Source organism: Ammodytes marinus, assembly GCF_949987685.1.
Source record: "Ammodytes marinus genome assembly, chromosome: 25".
Classification (NCBI taxonomy): Eukaryota; Metazoa; Chordata; class Actinopteri; order Uranoscopiformes; family Ammodytidae; genus Ammodytes; species Ammodytes marinus.
This window is the reverse complement of record NC_137229.1, coordinates 1,533,234-1,549,341: the sequence shown is the minus strand read 5'-3', so window position 1 is coordinate 1,549,341 and position 16,108 is coordinate 1,533,234. Positions and strand designations below refer to the sequence as shown.

Genomic DNA, 16,108 nt, shown 5'->3' with positions numbered 1-16,108 from the left:
CTACAGCGACACCTAGCATAGTGGAGACAGCTATGCTCCAGAGATTTAACGAATCTTTGAAAGGCCATGTATACTCAAGACAAGTGACGCGGTCCGTTCGAGTGGCAAAATCGGTATGGCTTAATCCTATCTAGCTGTCCCATAGAAATGCACTGACTGACTCCAAATACATATAGGCCTACTACACATTTTAATGTGCCCTGTTTACAATTGACTCACTAAATTGAAAAAAAAAAAAAAAATAAGGTAATTTTCTAAGTAAACCACAATTTTTTAAGCTGTACAGTGTATTTCTCTCTGACCTGCTTGTCTTCTTTCCCGTTTCCCACAGCAGCCTGATGACCCTGAATGCAACGCAAGCGCCACATCGGAGCGCCTCTGTCCCGCGGGCCAAAACCAGGAGACATATGGACTGGACGCATAACGACAGACGGCGAATGAACTGTTAACGTTTAATGTGCTGGGGGGGGGGGGGAGCTGTGGTGTAGTGGTTAACACCCCCCGCCCAAAGAGTCTCAGTCCTCTTCACAGCAGACCCGGGTTAGAATCCAGCCCGGTTCGTTCTCTGCATGTCATTCCCCTCTCTGATTTCATCTCTGTCTCTCCAAACTGTCAAATAAAAGAAAAAATGCTTACTGACGTTGAATGACAAGAGATGTTTCGATGCTTGATATTTTTCTATACTCGATGGTATGGAACATAAATTCTGTTTGCAGCAGTAGCCTATATATATATTTTTTTTAATACTTTATGAATTTTTTTCTTTTACAACATAAACATAACATAAACACACAAACAAAAAACAAAATAAACAACAACAAAGTTTCCAGTATTTTTAATCATAACGGATCTATGATTATAGATGGGATCCGCTCTGTTTGCAGCTTTTGGTGACTGAATATTTGACAGATGGTGTTATAAGCATTATGTGTCACTAGAAGGCACTGTTTGATAAATAACTTTGGTTGGGTAGAACAACTGAACATATGAAAGGTGGTGTGTATTGTTGTGTGCATTTTATTTTTGGTCTTTGGTTTGACTTCAGAGTTTTAAGTGCACATTAGTGTGTAAGCTCTTACAAAAACAGTCATTGTTTTTATATACCTTGAACGTACTGGGCCAATAAAGCTGTTTCCTATGAGAAGGGAGGAGGAACAAAGTAGCTGGGGAAAGTGAAAGTAAGAAGTTCAGACTCGGTGCTATAGGAGGGATCAGGCTTTAGGGTGAGTAACATACTAAGATTGTGGCTGGGGGAATCATAAGAAGTTAACAAATAATTGATTGAAAATGTTTCTGTGACAATAATCTCTCAGTTTTGCTCAGAACTACTAGACGTGTGTGTTGCCTGTGTATTTGACTCTGTTTGTTGGAGGAAGTGAGTCTCTCCCGCCGTATGAGAGCAGTGCCAAAGGGTACGTTAGGCTTCTTTAAACCATAAAGTGAGTAGATAAGATCACGGTGAAGTATAAAAGCTAAATATATAATAATATGTAGTGTAGTTGTGAACTCCATGTAACAAAATAGTTTAACTCACTTTTGCAGTAGCTTTCTGCTAGTTCAACTACATTCATATTTGCATAGTGATTAGGTAAATTACTTTTTGTTCAGCCATTTTTTGTGTAGTTAACTAATTAAAGTAGAAACATCTTTGGGCCATAAAAGGAAAGGAGCGTCTATATCTTTCTTATAAATGCCATAATATGTTGTAATTTTGACAGACTAACTTTTGTTTGTTTGAACTTTTAACTAGTATTTGTAACTGGACCCACAATGCAGACACAGGAAACAAAGGAAGGGGTTGAAAACTGTTTTTGTGCTAAATACATTACTTCCAACAGGGCAGCAGAGATCCAGCAAATCCCGTCAGAAAGTGAGTTCTAGGAGAGGTGATCAACAGAGACGACAGGTGAAGCTGGGCGTGACTGGACAGAAAGGTGTGTATGGCACATATGAAAAAAAAAACAGGTTTAGACAGGTATATAAAAAAACAGGGAAGTAACTACAAGAGAATGCACTCAGTATGAGTACATACAAGAAAACATAAATACAAGAAAAACATCTCTAAACGTTCTACTGTTCTACTGTTAGAAATGTCAAAAAAAGAAATGTTAGCGATATTCCACGTATAACTTATTTTTACTACTTTTATTATACAGTATAAATGTTATAGCAGGATTAAGACAGACATTATTATTTAACCACATTTGCCGAAGGAAAAAATTCGGTAATACAGTTCTGCAGAGAGGCCATAGAAAAACAGTTTGTCTTTCTTGTGTACATTCAATGGTCTTGCCCTTGTACGGTGTTAAAGGGATAGTTCAGTGTTTTTGAAGTGGGGTTGATTGAGGTTATTCTGCATAGTGAGTCTGTTACATTATGTGATCAGGTGCTTTGTTAAGTTAAATATATCAAAGATATAATTATTTACATTTAAAGTGCCAAAAATTTGAACTATCCTTTTAAAACCGCAGTTGTTTGTGTGTGTGTGCTTTTTAAAACGTTCACAGGATACTATTTAGGATTTTAAACGCCACAACCATGAACATGTTGCCACATTACAGGGTAGTTGTAGTGTCATCTGGGAAGTATCAAGACATTCTAATGTTAAAGCAGTGTGAGCAAATGTATCATTATTGTATGCACCATGTACCATGTCTATTGATGTTTCCTAATGTATGTATTTACTACAACACTAGAGCGCTCCTAGTCCCTCAGGTAACACTTGTCAAAGTCCAGCTTTTTCCAAATCAGACAGCTGGCAAAAGTCAAACCGCTCCTGGCACATCATCAGCACTTTGAAACAGTAATCCATGCCTTCATTACATCTCGGCTGGATTACTGTAATGCACTTTATTTTGGAGTCAGCCAGACTTCTCTTGCACGTCTCCAGTTGGTGCAAAATGCGGCCGCACGCCTGCTAACTGGTGTCCGCAAGAGGGAGCACATCACCCCCATCCTGGCCTCCCTTCACTGGCTGCCTGTGCACTTTAGGGTTCTTTTTAAGATTCTTTTATTTGTTTTTAAATCTTTAAATGGATTGGCCCCCTCTTACCTCTCTGAGCTTCTTCACCCCTATGCCCCTGCACGGTGCCTCCGATCAGCTGATCTGCTGCTTCTGGAGGTACCGAGGTCTAAACGAAAGCTCAGAGGGGACAGAGCTTTCTCAGTTGCCGCTCCTAAATTGTGGAACGAGCTCCCCCTCCATATTAGACAGGCCCCCTCACTGCCCATTTTTAAAACACGTCTTAAAACCCATTTTTACTCCTTGGCTTTCAACCCAGCATGAGACCTTAATTTTGTTTTAGTGTCCTATGGTGTATTTTATTCATTGTGCTTATTAGTTTTATTTGTTTAAATTGTTTTTTCTGAATTTTAAATTGTTGTTTTGTTTTTAAATTGTTTTATCTGCATTATGTACAGCACTTTGTTTCGGCTGTGGTTGTTTTAAAGGGCTTTATAAATAAAGTTGAGTTGAGTTGAGTTGAGGTGATGTTAGTCAGTTTGTAATACTGTATGTTTAAGGGGACAGGAAGCTTGAGCATACGTGGAACACACAGTTAATAATTAATCAGCGCATAATGAAGGGACTCTGATAAACAGCATATAATTGTAATCAGGAACAAAATAATATTAATTACATTATTTATTTTCTTTAAACAGCCATAAAGTGAGTAGATAAGATCACGGTGAAGTATAAAAGCTAAATATATAATAATATGTAGTGTAGTTGTGAACTCCATGTAATGAAATAGTTTAACTCCAATTTGCATTAGCTTCCTGGTAGATCAACTTCATTCATATTTGCATAGTGATTTAAGTAGTTACATGACTTGTTTTTGCCATTTTTTTGTAGTTAACTACTGAAACTACAAACATTTTTGAGCCATGAAAGGAAAGGAATGGCTCAATCTTTCTTATAAATGCCATAATAAGTTGTAGTTTTGATAGACTAACTTTTGTTCGTTTGAATTTATAACTAGTATTTGTAACTGGCCCCACAATGCAGACACAGGAAACAAAGGAAGTGGTTGAAAACTGTTTTTATGCTAAATAAATTATTTCCAACAGGGCAGCAGAGATCCAGCAAATCCCGTCAGAAAGTGAGTTCCAGGAGAGGAGATCCACAGAGAGACGACAGGCAAAGCTGGGCACTCTGGACAGGTGTGTATGGCACAGAGGAAATAAAACAGGTTTAAAAAAAAGCATGGCAGCAACTACTAGAAAATGCACTCCGTATGAGTACATACAAGAACACATTCATACAAGAAAAACTTGGCAACATCAATGCAGTCCTGTGTACTTGTTAGGACCTGACATCTGCATAGTTAGTGTGTTACATTGTGGAGATAACACACACACACACACACCTGAGCCGCACTGCTCAGTTGAAATGAGTCATACTGCACATATAGGCTGTATGAAATAGAGCCCGACCGATATGGATTTTTGACGGCCGATGCCGATAACTTTCAGGGAAAAATTACGATAACAATTAAATCGCCTGATTAAATTTAAATCCCCCTAAATATATATGTGGAAACAATGTACTTTTTTGAACCCTTAAATATAAACACTGCTCAAAAAAATAAAGGGAACACATAATCATAACAATGCAACTCCAAGTCAATGAACGAGGCATATTGCACTTAGAGGCTGTATGGAAGGGTTTGATTTCTCCAGTAGATCAAGTTAATAGCAATATGATCATCTTAAAACTTGTAAATTACTTATTGCTTTGGGGTGTTTTGATCAGGCATCGACACAGTCACCTACTCTGTCACTCCATAGTCACCAGTTAATCCAGCACAGCAGCGAGTGCTAGCAAAGCTCTTTAGGACAGCAGGCCTTGGTGTGGTAAAAACACTATTGCTGTGGTCCAAAGGGGGCGCTAGAAACAACAACTGAATTTTCCTCTGTCCTCTGATCTACACAGGTGAGCAACGATGGATCCAACCACAGCTTTTCTTATTAAAATTATAAAAAAGTTGGGGGCAGATGATTTCAGTCTTTTCCAGTGGTATCTGGAAAAATATGAAAAAATTAAAGAATCTAAAGTAGAGGGTTTAAGCAGCTTTAACCAGCCGAAGACCGTGAATCTTTTGGTGAAGCATTTCCCCGAAGATGCAGTGGATGTGACCAGAGAATGTCTGGAGGACATCGATAGGAAAGACCTGGTGCGGGATCTGTCACAATACAACTCTGGAGGTAAAACACTCACTCACCATGTCAGGTTCACAGAAAGACTAAAAAGTAGTTGAAATATTTTTAAAGAATTTGTATTTATTTGCACTAATTATTTAATAATTTCATCTTCAAATCTTCAGACTCTTTCAGCTGCTTCTTCATCAACATGAGATGTATTTTAGACTTTGAACTTCCACACCTTTCATACAATTTGGTTATCATTCAACTATTAAAATAAATTCATGTTTGCATATTTTAAACTTTTCATCGTACTTCTCCATCAATCCAGTTTAGATTTAAGTTTTCAGCATCCAGCATCCACCCACATTTTCAGCAGGAAATTCTTTTTTATTTTTTATTAAAATGCTGTATTGCTGTATATAACATTTAAAAAACTTAAAAGTGTAACACTCTTCATCTAAATATTTAATGCATTTGACTAATCTACATTTTAAATATAAAGGCTGAAGGTTTATAGCTTCTTGTAATGAAACCTGTCTCCAAAAGAAATATTTCAACTTGGAAAAATCATCAGTCATTGGAGATATTTCTGTCTTTCCTCAGTCAAGCACTTTGTGGATAAACATAGAGTCCAGCTGATCCAGAGAGTGAGCTGCATTGGACCCATTTTGGATAGGCTCCTTGTTGAACGTGTCCTCCAACAAGAGAGTTATGATGAAATCAGAGCTCTACCGACCCCTCAGGAGAAGATGAGGGCGCTCTACTCTGGACGTCTGAAAGCTGGTGGTGCCGTTAAAGACATTTTCTACAAAATCCTTGAGAAAAATCAGCCAATGCTCATAGCTGACCTCAAGGAAGCTCAGGTATACGTCATCAAAAAAAATAATACATATATATAGGGGAGAACGGGGTAATCTGAGCCACTTTTTACATTTGCTCCCCTCTAAGCGAGCTAAAATGATTTATCACTCAAATTTACACATTTCCCATTAATTCAGGATGTTTCCTAGAAATGGGCATTAGCAGAATTTTTTCAAGACAAAGGGCAGTGAAAATATGATTGTTTTAAAAAAAGTTGTCAAGTGGCTCACTTTACCCCAGCTGTGGGGTAAACTGATCCACTTACTTTTTCCACTCTGAAACTACCATAACAACACATATTGTAACAGTAAGAATCCTGAAAGCTAGCCACACATTCCAGAACTAATGTCGGACTAGTAAAAGAATGATGGGGTTTGGTCAATTAAGCAAAGCAAATTTTCTAAACACTTGAAAGTAACTCTGAACAAAATCAAATACAACATATTATAATTCAAAAGGTTTTAATAAGATTCAAATGAAAGATAGAACCAGTTAGATTAGAACACAGTCTGGGGGTCAGAACACAGGACCCTTAGAGCCAGCTAGTGTCTGGGGGTCAAAGCATAGGAAAATCAGAACCAGCGAGAACAGCCTGGGACTCAGAACACAGGAGAAGACCCAACTGGATTATAACATCAGCCTGTCATACTCTACAACTAGGCCTACTCTACATTACAGCCCTGAAGGTTACAGGGAAAGATGAGAAGGTGCTCTTTCCGTGTGGTTGCCCCAGGTCGTCTTCCTGGTGTATTTCCTTGGCATGATGGCTTTTTTACAATGTGTATGACATTCAAATAAAACATATGTTATGTAATATTACATTAAAATATGTTAAAGACTAAACTTAACTTGTGCCTCATGGTGGGGGAAAGTGAGATAGTGGCTCACTTTCCCCCACAGCATTTGGCTCACTTTCCCCCACCACCACAATTTGAGAAAAAACTACCTCTCTTAGCATTTCAGGCTAATCTTCAGTTATCAGCATCACATGGTTTCATATGTTGGTAGTTCATCAACACGTATGATAGAAGTTTTTCTACGTGAATACATTTGCTTTGGCACAACAGTTGATTAAGTTGACAGCAAGAAAATGTACTTTTACATGCAAAATACCTATTTTGGTGAAAAAAACATGCTTAACACAGCACCATGAGGTCCTCTCTTTCAGGGCCATGGGGAAATGAGAGGGGCTTGAAAACATATATCTCACATGACCACAAATGTTTTCCGTTACCTAGATACAGGGGGTGGCTCACATTACCCGATGCCTCAGATTCCCCCGTTCTCCCCTATATATTTTTAGTTTTTTCCTTAAACAAGGCCTAGCAGGTCTAGGTGGTTTTACCTGCCATCTGAACTCTCATCAGTTATGTCAGGCTCTTCCGAGCTACTGTAGACAATCACTTTCTTTTTGGTGATCAGCGTATAAAGCCACAGGCACAACTCACCCCAGGCCCTTTGGCACAAATCATCCCAACCCCAGCATTTTGGAAAAACTAGCATGATGCAGCAGTTTCGGGCTAACATCATGCTAACTGTAGACTCATAGTGTAGCATACTAAAGCACTAAAACGTGTGTCAAATGTTTTCAAACTTGTCTGTTATTGTTCAGACACAATAATAAAAAAAAAACCTTAGAATAGAAATTTTACTTTAACAGGATGAGTCAAATGGATGACTCTTCAAAAATGTGGTCACGACCAGTGATGCCGGTAACGCGTTACTAAGTAACGCGTTACCGGCATCGGACCTCTTTTTTCAGTAACGAGTAATCTAACGCGTTACTATCTCCAAACCAGTAATCAGATTAAAATTACTCATCAAAGTCACTGTGCGTTACTTTTTCTGTCATTTTCCTTAGTGAAACATTTTACATAGCTGCACAAATGACTGCGATTGCGATTTAATGTAAATAAATGTGCGCGCATGTGTCTCTAAACGCTCCAACTGCTCCAACCGCTCCTCTCGTCTTTTTGGTAGCGCCCCTCGTCTCTGACATGCAGCGTGTGTGTGCCTGTGTGTGTGTGTGTGTGCAGCAGCATTACGACCGAGTCTAAGCTGAACTGTGGCGCAAAACAAACGTTTTCCCCCCCATGAAATATAGCGTCTGCTATGGGGATATTTAGGATTCGGGTACGGTGACGTTGAAGAGATAGAAGTGTTTAAAACTTGGAAACGTATAGTCACGTGGCGACCGGTGGCCGCACACACCCAGTCTATCAACACATGAGAGATCGCAGAGAAAAGTCAAATTAATGCATGAGAGTGAAGGGCCAATCACGTTAAGTTTAAAGACACTGCTACTGTCTTTGCACTTTGGAGGAATGCATTTATTTTCATGGGGGGAAAAAGGCTTTTTTTTATTACATTTTTCAAACCATAATTTTTATTATTTTGAAAACAGTATGCCAATAGGCTACTAGCCTACAAGCTTTATTTTATATATTTTCAATGATTCTTAATATGTGCATGTTTTAAATTGAGATAGGCCTATATGGGTTTCAAAACCTGTAAAGTAACGTTTAAAGTAACTTGTAATCTAACTTAGTTACTTTTAACATAACGTAATCAGTAAAGTAACTAAGTTACTATTTTAAGGAGTAACTAGTAATCAGTAATCGGATTACTTTTTCAAAGTAACTGTGGCAACACTGGTCACGACCAATTTTTTCTATGGTTTTCTAGAATCAAGGGGGTGGCACTACTTCCCCCCTTGCACAACTCACCCCACTCTCCCCTATATATAGTTATAAACTAAGTTCAAAAGAATACATTCTGGAATCGCAATGGTAGGAGGCTATCCAAGCAGTGTTTATATCCTATATCGTTTATACCACAACGTATATTGTATTTAGTTGCGTGATCGCGGCATAAGTAATTCTGTGCCACGGAAACTCCTTGGGCTCCTGCATGTGCGCGCCGCCCATCCTCAATTAACAAACCCAATGTCCACTTTCACAGACTTTGAGGTGTGCTACATTTAAGTCAGTGAAGGCTTAGGGCTGTCCCACCATCACATCATCAAGTCCACATGGGCTCTTTCTGTGCCCTTCATGCACCCTTTTGGTAAGTCTGCATCTCTGCTGACCTTGCCTAAGGGATTAACCCAAAGTTCATAGCACAATGACTATAAATAGGGGGAAATCTTCTGCCCTGTTGGTACGAGGTATGACTGCATTTACCAAAAAAAAAGTCTTTAAAAGGGCCATCAAGAAGTTTGACGCTTAAGAGTGCTGGAACTATTATGGTTATCCCATATATTCATTCAGTTCATTTATGTGTTCATTTATGTGATGTTGAAATAAGAAGTATCTCCACTTATATACAAAAATAATTGTCGTCAGCAGCAGGACTCCAATGGCTGGACTAAACTTGAACCTGAAGTTAACAGTACAGATGCAGACGAGGCTCCAATTTACAGGTAAAAATAACATCCTAAATATGGCGTCACATCCAAAACTAACTATAAAAAGGAAGTCATGCTTGGTTAATTTTTTCTAAATGGGACTTTCCCTCTGCTCTTGCTGGTTTCAGGTGCATCTCATATTATTAGAATATAATGGAAAAGCTTGTTTTATTCTTGAACTTAATTTAAGTGAAAGTTCCATATATTCTATATTCATTAGACAAAGTGAAATATCCCAGGCCCCTTTTTGTTTAATTTAGCAGATTACGGTTTACAGCTGATGAACATCCAGCATCTAAAATGATTAGAATATTCCATATGGCCAATCAAAAAAAGCATTTACAATTTAACACAGAAATGTTGACCTTCTGAAAGGAATGTTCATTCATCCACTCAATACTTGGTCGGGATCCTTTTGCATGAATTATTGCATTAATTAATGCAGCATGGCTCGGAGACGATCAGCCTGTGGCACTGCTGAGGTGTTATGCAGATTACATCGGACTCCAAATCAACACTGATCCAAATAAAATGTTGCACTTAATTTGGAAAATCAAGGTCCCAGAGTCTGAAGTAAGACTGGAGTTTCTTGAAGTCCACTGTCAAGTTTCCAGTCAGTAAGGATTTCGGGTTCCATGTCGTCTGCTGGCGTTTGTCCACAGTGTCATATCAATTCTAAAGTCAACACAGCCATCTAGCAAGAGATTTTAGAGCAATGTGCTATTATCAAGAGGAAGATGAGACACACCAGACCCAATAATACAAACATGCTGAAGGCCTCTATCAAAGCAACCTGGGCTTCAACAACAACTCAGCAGTGCCACAGGTTGATCACATTTTTGTGCATTACAGAAACTCACCTGCTTTCTCTTTATCTCTTAAGTCTACATTCAAAAGCAGGCAATTTTGAATGTAGTGTCTCTGGCTTTCGCTGGGTCTGTAAGGACAACGTCAGCTTCAAGTACCAGTTTCGCTCTTGGGAGAAACACATGGAGAGGATGAAAAGCATCAAATACATGCCAGCAAGTTCCCTAATGGACATCAATGTTACTGCCGGGAAGTTAGATGAAGTGTACCTGCCACACTGGATCTGCATAGGTAAAGAAGGAAATAAATAATTACTAAGTTTTAAAATCTGACAACATATATACAAAAATTAATCCATTCTTTTTTGTCTTCACTAATTGTTTGTGCTTGTATTTTGTGCAGATGACAACCCTGAAATAATAAAAGAGTTTGCAGTCCTACACATCAATGAATCTGGAGATGTTGTGGAAAAAGTGTCAGAGGTCACATCGTCCCATGTCAAGCTACATGAACCAACTTTTTCTCCGATAGCAGTCCTGATTTCCTGGGTCCAGTCCTATTACCGGAAAATACGCTGCAACGTGTTGATATACTACCTACCCAACACAACATACCTCATGCTTCATGTTTACCTGATCCCACATGATCATGCTGTAAAACAGGTTGTTAAATATCTTACTGTCAAAAATCCCAATCATTAGATCTGAATTTAGGGCCTGTGCTGACAAAGACAGAAATAGTTGTACTCTTTCAGTAGTTCTGCAGAGCACCCTAAAACAGATGAGTTGTTTCTGACAACTTTTACAGGAACTATTTGGTGTAAAACTGACAATGTACAAGAGTTTCCCCTTCTGTAAAAAAGGTGCCATTTGATTAATACAAGTAAACACGTTATATCTAATTTATGTGCATGAGAAGAGGATGCTAACGTTAGCTCTGCTGCTAGACACCTTATGTGGATCTCAATTATTGGACCAGAGGTGTCTGACTTCACATACCAGGAGGCAGTGGGAACTGCTTGAAAGTAGGCTTCTGGAAAAGTGCTCAAAACAGCCTGTCCTAAGCCAAATGGGTGAGAATTTGACTGGACATGACATTGTTAAAAAAAAAGAGTCAAAGACAGATCATTGTAAAATAATTTTTAGCTTTAAAAATAAACTTCTGTTAAAATACAAGACAATTGTACAGCATTGCTGTTGTAAAAAAAAGAATGGACGAAAATGGGATATAATTTGATATTATTACAAATATTCTTAAATTTATGACTTTATTCTCATTGAATGCTCTTCGCCTGAATATCACTATTGTTGAAATTTCTTTCAATTCACAATACTAAACCGTATTTCTTAATGAATGTACTTAAAACACAGATAAGATGATAATGTTTTTTTTTTTTTAAAGGCATTGGACACAAAGAAGAGGGACAAGTACAAAACAATCGAAAAGCCACCCCCAGACAAGTACCTGGAAAAGGAGCAAAGATTTCAACTCAAAGCAGACATAGACACAGCAGAAATTACTCCAGAGGTATAGTTTGTACTGTATGTCAGAAATGAAATCTGTATACATAGTGAATCTTGTTTCGGAATACTGTAAGACACAGTAGGATGAAAGCAATTGCAACAATGGAGTACAATAGTGTGGCAGCACAGGGCCTTATGCATTTAATTTGGCTCACGTGATACACAGGCATGTTTTACTGTCACCATAATGTTTAGCCAAACACTAATTAACCTAGTTTGATCAGGGGACTCCTTTGGTTTTTGTTGTTTACAATTTAACTTGACTAACTCCTCTCTTTTTATGTTATATTCTTTATGCAGGATGAGTTAACTCTCAGACATCAAAGCAGTGACCCAAATTTCTATGAGGTGTACATTGAAAAGCCGGACAGAGACTTCTGCCTTACACTCACAAAACCTCCCACAGAAGAGTCACCCTCTTCTGTACCTCCACCAGTATGGCGCTGTAAAATTCGAAAAGGTTAGTTGTTATTAAACAACATTACTACTCAATGAAAGACATGATGCCTTCTGTGTTTTACCTGGGATTAGATATTTGATGTAATAGATCTCAATAAGAAAATGAGAGACAAATAACATTTAATGTCCAAACACCAACGCATACTGAAAATAAACTTGATTTGTGTGATTTAAATGATCATGAGGGGAAATTACAGTTGACTTATGGAAAGTGCGATACCTACAAAAGGGATCTTGACTAGGACAGACCCATTGACATAAGACCTAACACACAACAAAATGACAGTTTGGTGTGGGCTCCCACCTCCACAAATTGCATTTAGTGTATTTAAAACTGCTATGAAGCAAATTCACACGTTTAGTATTGTTTTCCACTGCAGATGACAAGCAACTATGTAGCAATTTTGCCAAATGACAAGTCTAAAACATGTACTCTTGAAGAGTGTATGGACTTGTTGTCATCTAACTTCCTGATCCTTAATGCAGATAAAATAGAATTTGTAATGGTTGGTCCTACTCGCAAGAGGTGTCTGTTTTAGAAAACGTCCCCTAAATTTGAAAATTGTATGGTATCCCATATCCCCTCCATCAAATACCTTGTTGTCACTTTTGATTTCTTCTTTGCATTCGACTTGCATATTAATGATATCACTAGATAAGTATTGTAAATGCAACACATAAAACCACAATATCAGGTGTCCATATTTTGTTCTGTTCTGCATTTTATTTCAGTTGACTATCAAACCCATGCACATTTAGAAGGTAAGATACTGCATGTTTGTGTGTGCTTGTGTGTGCGCGTTTGTATTCGGGCTGTCACTTTTTATTCTAAAATTGTTTAGTTCGAAGGTGGGGTGAAAAGTTCTTATTTAAACTCCTAGTTCCGGTTCGATATATGTACTGCAGTCTCAGAAGCATATTAGTGGTTCGGGGGATATATTCAAATTACTGGTCATTTTAAATTCGTTCAAAGTTCATTTTCGTGGTGTAGTGGTTATAAGTCTTACCTAAACACACAACTTTTCCTTTCATTTGTTTCAGCTGCAGGCCCCTCAGCTGGAGCATCTGGTGTAAATTCCATGGTGGAGGGTCAGTAACATTTCTTCTTTAAATGAATTGTACTCTGCTTGTGATCAGGGTCTGATTGGATTGTCTAGAAATATAAGGTGTCTTTTTTTGATATTTAAAGACATCTCCAACAAAAGCCTTGCTGTGGGCGATCCAACCGAAGCTCTTATTCTCAAAACTATGAAAAAGTTGGGGACAGATGAGTTCAGTGATTTCCTGTGGCACCTGGAAAAATATGAAGAAATTGAAGAATCTGAAGTGGAGGGTTTAAACCGGCCGAAGACTGTGAATCTGTTGGTGCGGCGCTTCCCCCAGAAGGCACTGGACGTGACCAGAGACATTCTGAAGCAGATGCAGAGGAACGACCTGGTGGAGCTTCTGTCCAAAGACAACGCTGGAGGTAAAACACTCACCATGTCAGGTTCACAGAAAGACTGAGAAGTTGAAATATTTTTGAAGCATTTGTATTTCTTTGCACTGATTAATAATTTTATCTAGGAAATCATCTTTCATCTTCTTCTTTTAAAAAAAAAAATCTTCAGACTCTTTCAGCTGTTTCTTTACCAAAATTAAATCTAGTTTAGAATTTAAACTTCCACACCTTTCATACAATGAAACCTAAAAAAGTTTTGGGACCCCTGCTACAAATAACATTTCTAAAATATTTTGGTTGCCAAAATCAGTAGAAGTCAAAGACTGCAAACAGATTTATTTTTGAATTTTTTATAATTAACATGTTTTATCATTTGTTTCAGCTGCAGGCCCCTCACCTTGAGCAACTGCAGCAAATCCCACAGTCAACGGTAAGCAACGTCTCCTCTGTAAATGACTTGTATTCCGCTTGTGATCAGACTAGAAACCCAGAGTCTGATATGACCTTCCTTAATTTCTAAGACTCATAGATTCACATTTATTGAAAATATATTGATTCTCTCATCTTACTCTTTAGAACAGTCAGTTAGTGTTTTTCCCAAAAAATTACTGATGTGAGAGGTTTAGAGAATACCTGATGTCATATCTGTAAATGTAAATCTTACTCTTTCAGATGCAGTTTATTACAAAATTATAAATAAACTATTTTTTGACTATTGACTTAATTCAAATGTTCCAACATAGTCACTTGAAAAAGGGAAAACAAAGTTGTTGGCGCCTATGCAGTTAATTATGTCTTAAACATGACTTTTTGGGTGATGTTCCATTACTCTTACAGAAAGAAATATCACTGTGATGAGATTAACGTGAGGTGAAGCAGATTACTTGCTATTAAACTCAATAACTCTATTGTTCTGTTGTATACGCCGATCATGTTTACTTCCATGGTAACAACCTTGTGTTCTCGCCACCAAATCACTCCTCACCTGAATAGTATCACCTCATAGAGTGGGAACATCCTACCATCTAGTGCTCAAAGTGTTGTAGTCTATGAATACAACACACACCATGGTTTAAAACCTTTTCAAATTGTAAATGGCTTTTTAAAAACTTAAAAATTGAACACTCTTCCTCTAAATATGTAATGCATTTGACTACTCTACATTTTGAATATAAAAGGCGGAAGGTTTATGGCTTCTTGTAATGAAACATGTCTCCTAAAGAAATATTTTAACTTGGCAAATCCAGTCAGTCATTGGAGTTTTTCTGTCTTTCCTCAGGCAAGCACTTTGTGGATAAACATAGATTCCAGCTGATCCAGAGAGTGACTCCGTTTTTGATGAGCTGCATGATGTCAGTCCTCCAACAAGAGGGTTATGAAAAAATCATGGCTCTATCTTCCTCTCAGGACAAGATAAGGGAACTATTCTGTGGATGTCTGAAAGCTAGTGATGCTGTTAAAAGACATCTTCTACAAAATCCTTGAGGAAAATAACCCACATCTCGTTGCTGACCTCAAGGGACAGAAGTGAATGCTTGTGGTGAAATCCATTTTGGGACCAAACGTAAAGTCTACCTGAAAAAAAGAGTAGTTTTCTACAGTGATGTTAATGCTATGGGTCTGTGTCTTTCTTCTTCAAAATCTACTTCAGATACTTAATCACGTCTGTAATTTTACACTTAAAAGGGGTGTAAACAATCCTGGAGAATGTTGGTTGTCAAAATGGCTTTTTGTTAAAATCAGTGAATATCTCCTCATGATTCTACCTGTCCGTACATGGGTATGGGTGTGAAAACAAAGTGACTCGGACGGACCAATTGTAGCTCTAAAAAATGCTAACGATATATGCTAAGATTTATGTCTATGAAAATACAGGTAACATGGGTTTTTAGTAATAGCCTACTGTAGCAAGTGTGACAATAAGCCCATCAATATTTTTTAAAAATTGTTAAAGCCAAATACTTAACCCTTATGCATTGTTAAAAAAAAGTTACACTGGGTATGTTAAGTACACAATTTGTTTCTTATCAAAGCCAAAGTATAAGCCGATCAGTTGCTAAGCCTATACAATGAGATAAATGAGTTGAAATTGTTCCTTCACAGTAAGTTTTGAAACCAGATTCAGCAAAACATGTTTATGTAAGACATGAAGGTAATTATAGACAAATGATTATCCACGTCCATCCACGTTATCCATCATCCAAGTTTTTTGGGTAAAGTTTAACCGAAAGATTTTCTTAATAATTTTAGTTTTTCTATTGTGGGGTCATTCCAAAGCTTTTCTATGTTGAAATATATAATAAAATATTAAAATGATACTTTTGTGTATTGTTTTGGATATTATTTTTCACATACCTAGAACAATTTAGTTTTGAATGTTTCCTGTCAAGACTGTTGCCTATTATCAAAAAATTAACATTATACCCATGATTGTATTGGAATGGTGCGACCACACCTTTCCTTTGC

General features: G+C 37.7%; 1 protein-coding gene across 2 annotated transcripts; it reads left to right on the top strand.

The window, feature by feature from the left end:
• Positions 1-1,837: 1,837 nt before the first annotated feature.
• Positions 1,838-15,958, top strand: LOC307270254 (uncharacterized protein). Of its 2 annotated transcripts, XM_080053446.1 has the most exons (14): positions 1,838-1,934; positions 4,069-4,161; positions 4,934-5,205; positions 5,749-6,008; positions 9,354-9,427; positions 10,296-10,510; positions 10,622-10,881; positions 11,621-11,746; positions 12,043-12,202; positions 12,934-12,963; positions 13,243-13,290; positions 13,391-13,669; positions 14,025-14,072; positions 14,922-15,958. In XM_080053446.1, the coding sequence occupies exons 3-13, from the start codon at positions 4,944-4,946 to the stop codon at positions 14,042-14,044; spliced, it is 1,734 nt and encodes a 577-aa protein (XP_079909572.1). In that variant the 5' UTR covers positions 1,838-1,934; positions 4,069-4,161; positions 4,934-4,943; the 3' UTR covers positions 14,045-14,072; positions 14,922-15,958. The 2 variants fall into 2 exon arrangements, with proteins under 2 accessions (XP_079909572.1, XP_079909571.1); XM_080053445.1 differs by lacking the exon at positions 4,069-4,161.
• The last annotated feature ends 150 nt before the right edge of the window (positions 15,959-16,108 follow it).

Excerpts from the sequence above, each read along its gene's own strand:
- LOC307270254 (XM_080053445.1), top strand. The coding sequence starts at position 4,944 with ATGGATCCAACCACAGCTTTTCTTATTAAAATTATAAAAAAGTTGGGG. Across the intron at positions 13,291-13,390 it reads TGTAAATTCCATGGTGGAGG|ACATCTCCAACAAAAGCCTT; the intron begins GTCAGTAACATT and ends TGATATTTAAAG. Across the intron at positions 13,670-14,024 it reads GTCCAAAGACAACGCTGGAG|CTGCAGGCCCCTCACCTTGA; the intron begins GTAAAACACTCA and ends CATTTGTTTCAG.